This window comes from Rosa rugosa, chromosome 3 (assembly GCF_958449725.1).
Source record: "Rosa rugosa chromosome 3, drRosRugo1.1, whole genome shotgun sequence".
Classification (NCBI taxonomy): Eukaryota; Viridiplantae; Streptophyta; class Magnoliopsida; order Rosales; family Rosaceae; genus Rosa; species Rosa rugosa.
Genome location: NC_084822.1, coordinates 37,618,434 through 37,628,928, shown reverse-complemented (window position 1 = coordinate 37,628,928; position 10,495 = coordinate 37,618,434). Strand labels below are relative to the sequence as shown.

The 10,495-nt window shown below is 39.2% G+C and overlaps 1 protein-coding gene across 2 annotated transcripts; it reads right to left on the bottom strand.

Annotated features, from left to right (window-relative positions):
- Positions 1–2,421: 2,421 nt before the first annotated feature.
- LOC133740003 (glutamate receptor 2.1-like) lies at positions 2,422–7,093 on the bottom strand. 2 transcript variants are annotated; one of them, XM_062167831.1, is made up of 5 exons: positions 5,671–7,093; positions 4,195–5,522; positions 3,780–4,080; positions 3,271–3,677; positions 2,422–3,105 (listed from the first exon to the last, which is right to left on the bottom strand). In XM_062167831.1, exons 1-5 carry the CDS (start codon positions 5,942–5,944, stop codon positions 2,632–2,634), a joined length of 2,784 nt encoding a protein of 927 aa, XP_062023815.1. In that variant the 5' UTR covers positions 5,945–7,093; the 3' UTR covers positions 2,422–2,631. The 2 variants fall into 2 exon arrangements, with proteins under 2 accessions (XP_062023815.1, XP_062023816.1); XM_062167832.1 differs by having other exon boundaries at positions 5,640–5,807.
- Between the last annotated feature and the right edge of the window lie 3,402 nt (positions 7,094–10,495).

The window sequence follows — 10,495 nt, the reverse complement described above, 5'->3', positions numbered from 1 at the left end:
GTTAAGCAGGCTGCAATGGCGAAGAGTACGGTTGTGGCGTTGCCAATTAATGTTGCGACTGGGAAAACGTGTGTTATAGGTTGGTGGAGAGAAGGTTGGGTCCCAAACAGGGGTGACACTTTGGGTTTCTAACCCTAGGGAGGTTGTGACGGTAGAGGTCCATGGAGGGGTGGTAGCAAAGTTGCTTCGTAACCCAGTACAACTTTGATTGAACTAATGGGTTTTTTGGTGGCTGAATTGCAGGCCATTCTAGGTTGGGTTGCAACAGTAGGGTCAATTCAGGCGGAGGCTCAAACTCCTACTTTGTCGATCCAAATTCTCTAACTGTGGCAAGAATCTCCAATGGAATTGGTCAGGTCAGTGAAAAGGCCTAAGTTGGTGGAGGCTGTGATGGCTAATACTCCATTGGATGTGGAGGAGGTTTTCGCCTTCTAAACACTAATGGTGTGGTGCACTTGTCCCCAACAAAGAAAAAAAGAGGTAGACGAAAAGGTCGAAAGAACAAAGCCAAACCACTTGAGAATAGGCCTAAACCAAAGAAGAAGAGATTTCTTCGATCGGAAACTCAAACTAAGTGAAGATGCAAAGGTGGAGGTAGTGGCGATGGTTGAAACCCCACTTGGGGGCCGATGAGGTAGGTAGTTGATAGGACCCGCCCCGGATTTCACCTTGAAATTCGAAGTGGCCTTATAGGGCCCACCTTAGAAGAAATTCTACCAAAAAATTTGGCGGAACTTCCCCTAAAGTGGACTACCCAAAACCTGTAAAAAAAAAAACACAATTGCACTTCTAACAGACCAACCTTATTCCCCTAGAGCCACCATGCTCCCCAAATCCCAACAACTCCACAATAATCAACTGAAGTCTGAAACATAACATGCTCCAAATACACAAATGTAACTCCCAAACTTTATAACATTTTGTCTCACAGGTTATCAAAGCAATCTAAAAGAGGGAAATAAAATAAAGATACAAGTAGGTTCATTAAGTAACCTATGGAATACAACAACAGTAGATGATATGCCCTGAATCCTATTATGCCGAACCAACTACTCTGCAGATTGGGCATTTGGAAACCGAAAGGCCCAAGGGAAAACATGTAAAAACGTTACCGTGAATGCACAAAATAGATACTTGTAATAATTGAAATAGACCAGCCCCACTGATTATGCAAATACATAGTATGGGGAAGATAAACAGTACCATACAACAAAGGAGCCTCCTAGGCTCGGGTCGGAGCCTCCCAGGATCTATCCTCGACTTCAACCCACAAACACAAAGTAAGTGAGGAGGAGCCTCGACAGCAACTCACGTGAGGAGGAGAACTAAATAAATCAACCCAAGTATGGAGGAGAAAACATTCGAAAACCGTAAAATCCATAAAGCTTCCCCAAAATCTCGCAAATGAAGTCACGAGTACTACTCCCAACCGTACTTGGAAAAATCTCATGAGAAAATAAATAAATCAACGACATGTCCCATACGCCAAAATATTCTCGAATCAATAAAAAAATATGCGAGATAAAAGTAAAATCATATATTCAAAGATGGAAGAGTTTCTTATGTAAACTAGGAAAGATTTTTGATATACCTTCCGGACCCCATCTGCCCAAATAATGCATTCTTGGGTTATGATTCATTTAGGATTATTGGGATAATTGACTTGAATGGAAATTCTCATTGGCTTATTGAATATTTCCTATCTGTTGTCTGTTTTAAACAAATTAAACTCTTAGATTCCTTAAACTCCATGAGGCATGGTGCTATGACGAGATGAGGAATTAGAAAGATACTAGAGATGAAAGATGTTAATTTTGTCAAACGTCAATTACTAAAGCAAAGATGATAGTAGCTCTAAATGTTTGCAAATCCCAATGAAACTATATATGACAATTAGGATCAGAGTGAAACCTGCTATGTATTTATAAGCAAATAAGAAACCCGTAGCAAGTCACGGGGCTGATAAATTATTTAATATCTATACTATTATTAAGAGAAGAGAGTTTGCTCTCCAAAACTGAAATTTTTTACCAATTTAACCTTTATATATTAAAAAATTGTGAAATATAATTAATTAATAAGGATAATATGGTAAATTGTAAAATAGAAAGAAAAAAAAATTTAAAAAACAGAAAATGTGGTAGTTGAACGAGAAGTTTTTCTACTACTTTTAACTTCTCTCCACACACATAGTGGGTGGGCCCTGCTAGTCGAGTTCTTGATTAAAAACTTGACTAGTCGTGACATTTTGTGAACAGTATCTGACTGGTCAAGCTCAATAGTGGAAATACAAGGCAAAAAAGCAGCGAATAGTCTTGACCGGTCAAGCTCAACAGGTGGACTTGCTCTAAGAAGGAAAGGTCAATACTCAATAACAGAAAAAGTAAAAATTGAATAAAACAAGTCCCACATCCACCACTATTTGTCATAGTCTTTAACTTGCATTCAATTTTTAAAAAATACAATAAAAAGAGTCCATCAACATGCTGCGGCAGTTGTGCATGCATTTGGCTGGTATTTATTTATTGAGTAATCACTTCTACTGTTTGTTGTAGAAGTGACTACTCGATCAAACTTCTATTGTTTACTGGTATAGTTTACTCGATCACAAAAGGAATATAGATTCTCTTGTTATGCGTGGGGAAGAAATGGTTGTTGCAGACCAGTTTTATAGGAACTAGTTGTGGCAGCAATCTCAGAAGATGCGGATGCCGGAGCTATTTCTGGCGATGCACGATCAGTTGAGAGTGCTGGTTGCTCTACAGAATCACAAGATACAGAATTCATATGGGTGTGTTTCGGACTTTGGCCGAGTGTTGGACTTCCTGGGCCATCAGTTGTTTCCGGATACCTTCTCCAATACTTGTAATAAGTAAACTTAGCTACAGATGTCATTCCGACACCGAGTCCTGATGAGATGAAGCAAATGGCAAATAAAATGCAAATTCGAAGACCTTTGCTAGAAACTATTGGGTTAGTAAAGTCTAGACAATTGCTGTCGTTCTTGAACCATTTATCTTCAAGGTTCATCATCTTTTCTGGTCCCATCACGCTTAGAACTGCCTGTGAAACATCGGATAGAAGAGGAGAACGTTTTGGAAATACCTGCAAGGTCACCTCGACAAATCAATTACTGCATTTAAATTCCATTAACCTCAGAGACCTACAGCTCATCCTCCTAATTAAATTGCTTTTAAGAAGAAGACACACACACAAACATGCACACAAGGGAGAGATCTTTTTGTGGTAAAGAAGGAAGTGAGATCTTACAAAGCCATGGCCATTCGTTTCAAAGATAGGTCCAATCATGGTATATTTGTAGCAATGTCTTGCAATGAAAAGCTTCATGTAGGGAGCTTCATCAACAAAAGCAGCAATGCCACTGTTTGCACTCCCTCTCGAAAGAGCTTCATCAATGGCTTCCATAGTTCCCAAAGCCATGAGCTTGGAATCTTCAAAACCTACTTGCTTCAACATCTCGTAAGTATAAGCAGTTGGTATGTAGCCAATGTTTTCCCCCTTCCTTAGTAGATCCTTGATATTGGTAACGGATGGCTCCAGTTTTTCAACTGTATATTTTGATATCAGACTTGCTTGAATATGCATTGTCTCTAGTAGCACAACAAATATCCATATTATCATAACAAGTCTAGCCAAGTAGCTAACCACTATCTCTCCTGTATTGTGCACAAGAAAATTGCTATTAATCAAGAACTAATAGGAAAAATAATGCGAATTCATAGTTAGTATAAAATTGAAGAGAGGTTTTGATATATTACGGTGAGCAGAAACCATGGTTGAGAAGGAGAACCAGACATGTTGCGCTACAGAGCCCTGAAACTCTTCAATACTTTGACTTTCAATGACACAAACCACAAAACTGGTAAACAATAAGACACAAAGACTTACAAGCCAACAATCCCAATCTAAAGGCTTCAAGAAAGCCCATGCACTTCTTTTGTTTGTGTCTATGACGGGCACAACCATTACTACCCCGGATTCTGCATATGGCATCGTAAACTCCACATACAGAGACCTATTTGCTCTAATTGTTGTATCTCCGACCACAGCATCAAAATTCTGTCAAATCATAAAGTATGTAGTTGACTGACTTTTTTATATATAGTTGTCAAGGAATAGGTAAGCAATATGATGATATGAGTTTTTGTATGCATCAAAAGACAGAAATTTTACCCCAAGATATACTTGATAGCACAAGTCATTGTAAGTGCCAGCTTTGGTGCCATCAGGCTTTGCAAAGGGAATGAACTCGTAAGGAAGAGCATATGGTAACATGTCAACTACGGCCTTGAAGACGTCAATACTGAATCCGGTAACATCTGTTGTGTTGGTGGTTGGATCTCTTGTTACCTTAACAAACTCAGTAAACCCATCCCTAACAGGAACTCCTATTCTCAACTTCTTCCCCTTTGTTGGGATCTCCCACCCTTTGGGAACAGAGAGAGACTCTCCTGGCCATATAACCGGTCCAAGATGGCATGTGGAATTTGTGGAACTCATTTTGCTTACAAGTCCATAGTGTGGTGTCCAAAATCCAATTGTTCTTGCTCCACGTCCGTTGACATTAATAATCCTAAAATTTGATGATTGAAGTTGCCCATCAATGAGGATGAAGTCTCCTGCAATGCCTGGGAATCTAGTACTTGATAGGGCTTTGCAAAGTCTTGGACCATATGTAGAGATGGGAAAACTCCCGAGAATATCTGTGGACTTGTTGGAGGCATTTGGTTTTTGGAAAGCAAAAGTACTTGTAGCCCCAATCACTTGTTCAATTGCCATTGCTATGGCAAAAGTAGCATCATAAGCCCAAAATCCGAAAACATCCAATTCAGCACCAACGATGAGTGGATAGTCTTTTTGGAACTGCCTTTTCCACCGGAGCTTGAATTCTTCCAGCTCTCTTGTTTTCTGGACATAAGTTTGCACACCTATAACTCCATTCATGGAATGGATGACTGAAGAATTCATTGAAGTTAAACGATTAGTAATCCCACTAGTGGTTAACCAAACATAGCCTTCAACCATCATTCCAATCTCTTCTGCTTTGGCAAATAGCTTAGAGCATAGATTGGTTGTCATATGGACAATGAAGACTCTAGTTTGCATGGTCATCAACTTGTAAAGCTCATTTGTAATTTGATCATCGGTTGCAGAGGGGGAAATGACACTGAGGTATGGAATATGGGTACCAACCTCTTGTAAGGCATCGGCTAAAAACGGCAGGACTCCCCTTCCATGCAAAGTGTCTATGCAGATGGGCACAACTTGTCTCCATCCAAAAGCTTTAACAACAGCACTTGCAGCTTTCACTTGGGATGAGTCATTCTGTGCAAATTGGAAAAAGTAGGAGCTACGGAGTGAGGTAAGAGTAGGACTTGTTGCAGAAAATGAAATTATGGGCACATGAGCTTGATCTCCAAGATTAATAACAAAGCTCGTCTCCATAGATGTCACTGGTCCGATGATGGCTTTCACTTGTTCATTCTTTACCAAATCTAGAGCTGTATCCCAATGAAAACGTAAAAATCTTGGTTAATAAACCCGAAAACAGAATGTTACAGCAGATGGTAATTAACTAGAAAATCTGCCATTAATGAGGATAGGTATGGTTGAAATACATATTAGGGAGAGCTAGCTTGAGATGAGAACCTGCGGCAGCTGCCCGAACCACACTTCTTTTGGAGTCCCTAGTGTTCAAGACCAATCTAGTTTTGTAGTGAGGATAAAAAACATAGAAGTCTGAGAGGGCCATTTTGATGCAACTCAACCATATCTTCCCAGACACTGAATCAAGGTCATCAAGAATAATTCCCACATTCACAGTGGTCTGTGGCATTGATAAGGGAGTCGTCGAAGAAAGAGAGAAGAAAAAGATAGTAAGAGCAAGCTTATTGAGGTCGGAGAAGTAGTTCTTCTTGATCATGTTTGAATCCTTCGAAAAACTTCGGCTTAATCTGAACCTGTACTAATTGCCCAACATAGTTATTTAAACAAATGATTTAAAAAATTATATCCTTCATCAGTTGATCGCTAGAAATAGAAATTTCAAAGAAACTTCGGGGATATTATCAAAGTCACCCTCCATTGTGGCACGTAATCGATTATGATCGATTATGATCGTATCAAACTATCAATGGAGCCAAAGAGAACGAGATAAGTTGTCCAATCGTAAGAAAAAAAATTATATATAGAATAACGTTTCCAATACGTCCTATTCCTCTACATCTTGTCTCAAAGCATTTCGACGAAATTCTTCGCGGACTACAATTAAGATTCCGAAATCGACATCAAAGCCTAAAATTCTTCTTGTTTGAATCAGACATAAAGACGGTGACGCGGTCATTGATGAAAACAGTGTAAAAAGACAGAAACTAATTACTTATCTTTGGTCTAGTCGAAAAAAAATTACTTATCTTTGGTGGAGGAGAGAGACACCGTCTTAAACTCTTAATTGGCCATTTCGTCCTTTCTTTCGTCTTCTGGGTCCTGAAACTCTGAACGAAAATACAATGTATACAATTACCAAACACAGAAGTGGCCGGAGAGGATTGATCAGTTGGGGATGTTTGGTTACTTATCTTTGGTGGAGACGCCGTACTTTTCCTGCATTCTGGCGATTTCGTCCGCCTTTTTCTTCTGGTCGAACTTCTTGCCCATCTTGGCCTGCTGGTAGCAGAGGACGATCAGGTAGCGGTTGGCGACGTTGAAGCCGGAGAGGTTGTCGACGGCGGTCTTGGCGTCGTAATCTCGTAGATGTCCTCGTAGACCACAAACGCCGTGCCACGCGTGTCCTTGTTCGTCCGGAGACTGGTTGCGGTCATTGCGGTGTTTGGAGCAATGGAAGCTGCGAGAAAGCGAGTGGCAGGTTTGGTTGCTCGTCTGAGTTTCGGATTCCTTCAAATTATGGGAGAGTCATAGTTTTGAATGATAAATAACGGACCTCACATATGAATGACTGAGATAGCATAATTAGTGTACGTGGACTTGCATCGCCGTGTATAGAAGAATTTTCGTTAAATTATTTGACGAAGGGCGGAAGGATGTTTCAGAAACGTGTGTAGAATTTTGACCCAAAAAAAAAACATGTTTAGAACACAATTCATTTACGGGCCTGGTCTTTCATATCATAATTAATGAGCTTTATATGCAAATTAAACTAAATAGACAAATGAATTGGATATTTATAAATGGGCCTACACTTTTATATGAACATTTATTTTGTTACATATGACGGTCGACAATCTTAATCTATACCATTATTAAGATAACTTACTTTGTCAGCCAAAGTGAGTATGAAATATCATAACATAAATATCCTTTCACTATAGGTTAATTTTAAATAGTCTCTAATATATAAAGGATATTATGGTAAATAGTAAAATAATAAATTAAAACAAAAATTCATAAAAAGAAGGAAACTGTCAATCCTACTATCTACAGACATCCTACATCCTACAAGTATAACTTCCTACTTTTTTTTCTCCAAAAATAAAACAAAAAATAAAAATGCTTCACACATGCATCGCACGTATCAATAAAGACTAGTTTTTTTTTTTTTTTTTAAAGCGACAGTCTTAATTAGTTAGAGAAAGAAATTAAGATTGTTGTAGATCGATACTTTATCCTCAACTAATATTTTAGAGAAAATAAACTAATAAACTCTAAGATCGACTCCAACAACTTCTCTATAATTTTTGTATTATAGGGAAGCAAAATTCAAAGCTTTAAGAAATTTCTTTTCTCCAACTCCAACAGATTTCCTATTTTACAGCAATCTCTAAAATCCCAATAATTCTTCCTTAAAATTTTAGAGATTGCTGTAATTTTAGGGAATCTTGTTTTATCTTTCCTCACTGTCCCTAAAATGAGGATAGTTATAGAGAATCTGTTGGAGCAAAAGAGACTCATTTTTCCCTAAAATAGAGAAAAATCAAAATATGGGGAACCTGTTAGAGTTGCTCTACCCACGGTAAGTGGTTCAGTGGATGCATAGGGTCCCCTCACGGGAATGTTGAAGATGTGAAACCCCCATATCATGCGTTCCAACGCTGGGTTGATTTAGTATTATTTACTGAATTATAAACGTGGCCAGGAAAGGGCTGAAATGTCCCCCCCCCCCCCCCCCCAGCTAATTAATTTTTAGACTTAAGAAGTCTTTGAGATACCACGAACAATTCAAAAGGAGGGTGTTAAAAAAAAAAAAAAAAACTAAACTAATAAACTATTTTACATAAAGACTTTCGCAGAAATTAAGCGATCCCAATTCAGTATTCCAACCTAATTAGATTCTTTGTTTCTTGTTGCCAAAAGCAATACAACGTTAGGTTATCAACGGGTCAAACATCTCAGCACCGAGAAAGTACGAGAGAGAGACCTAGGTTCTAGAAACAGTGCATGAGAGTTTGCAGCTCGTTCGACAGTGCCTCCGCGTTGACCACGGCTTCCAGCCTCAGCGACGAGTGACAGGTGTTGGCAGATGGGAGATGGGGGTCTCTAGATGCTCGTTTTGTCTTCTTTTCGTTGGTCTGGGCTGAGTACTTTTCTTCTCTACTCTCAAGCAACTGCGCAGGCAAAGATGGGTGATTGGCAATAGGCAGTGGCGCAAGCTTAGAGCAAGGGGCCATAGGTCAGATCATGGTGGCAGTATGCCATGGATCTTAATCATCTTATGGTGCTAGTCTCTGTTTGGAGGTGGGTCGTTCGACGATTTTTGCAGTGGTGGATTCGACCTCCCAAGCGGATGGACACAGATGGGTGGAGCTTTTTCGCTCTGATATGGCAGGGCACGATGATTCCCTTACTGTTTCTCAATGGTTTGGGTTAGTGGGGATCTGGTTTCAGGCCTGGATCCGGCTGACAACAGTCAGTGATTCAGTGTGGCTTGCGGTATGGGTTGGGTATCTCCGAGGATGCGAGCTCAAAGGGATAGATTTACGGCAGTGGTCTGCCATCGGGGCAATTGGGTAGAGGGAAGATGATTGTAGCGGCTCTATTATGTTTTTGTTTAGAGTTTTGTTTTTGGTTAGCTTTTTTCAGTTATTAGTATGTCCCTACTCTTTTGAGCTAGGGTTGGGTCAAATTGAGGTGTCATGGATTTGGTGTCATTCCTGGGGAAGAGTTGGTTTATTTTCGGTTTTATCTTATGGTCAATGTGTTGACAAACGATCGTTGCACGTGGTCTGGTATCATTGGAACACAGTGTGCAAGAGGGCGTTGGTTTTTATGGATGTTGTCTATGAGGTGTTATCGAGATTCTCGGGATTCTCTGTAGCCCAAGAGGATGGGTGATATAGGTGGTTAGTGGTTGGGCCCTTTCGGCTTATGGAGGTCATTCTTAATGACGGACCCATAACTGGTTTAGGTTTTAGGGAGGAGAGTGGGGAGTTCATGTCAACCACTGATCATTCCCATGTTATGTAATTTTAGTTATTTTCAATAAAGGTGTCTTATTCCAAATAAAAAAAAGGCAGTACAACGTTAGAAGCATTACTTCTCCTGAATCTTGGGGAAATTACGTGCATTGAGCAAGAACACATAGGCTGGCCTTGTAATTTGTATAATAATTTAGATAATAATCTAGAAAAACGGGTGTTCATTTCTGTACGCTAAATTAGAGAAATCATGTAGCGGATCAGGGTCATCTAGCTAGTGTTATTTATTAATGATTCATCGCAAGAATCTAATTGCTATTTGATAATTCAGTTATGTATGTATAACATAGTGACCCACAAGAGGGTGTGACAAAAGGAAACCACTAGCCAAGTACATTCACCATGAAGATCAACTAGAAATAAAAAAATCAAAGCTCTGAAAATAATTAAGTTTCTAGGAATAATGAGGATTTAGGCAGTTAGGCTTCGCTTGGTACACATAATCGGAGCTGGTAATAATAAGTTCTTAGGAACGAGGGCTTCATGTTTCTGTTTTATTACTAAACTAGATAGATAGCACACGCTTTGCTGCGGGTATTTTTGTTATCGTTATGTATTTGCAGTCAATTAGAGTACACATAAGCAAAAATTATCTTTTGGTAGTTAACAATAGGTTTCACTCCAAAACCAGTAGCAACTGCAACTACATAGAGGCTGTAATGGTATTCAAAAAAAAAAAGAGGTTGTAATGTGTTAGAAAAAAAGAAGCTAGGACAGAAAGGTAATTATGACAAATATGGTAGGGCAAAATGATCAGTGCACTATTCATTTCATTTGTCTTTTTGTGGATGGGTTTTAGTATATTTATAAGGGTGGTTCTAAGCCTCATCAAAAAGCCCGCCTTGGTGGGTAAAGGGCCGGCCCGTCAAAAGCCCGCAAAAACCCGGCCCGGCCCGCCAAAAGCCCGTAAACTATTATATATGTGTTATATATATATATATATATATATATATATATATATATATATAAACACACATATATCTATATAAGTATATATATTTATAAACATATATATATATAGATATATAGAGGGCTTCCACACA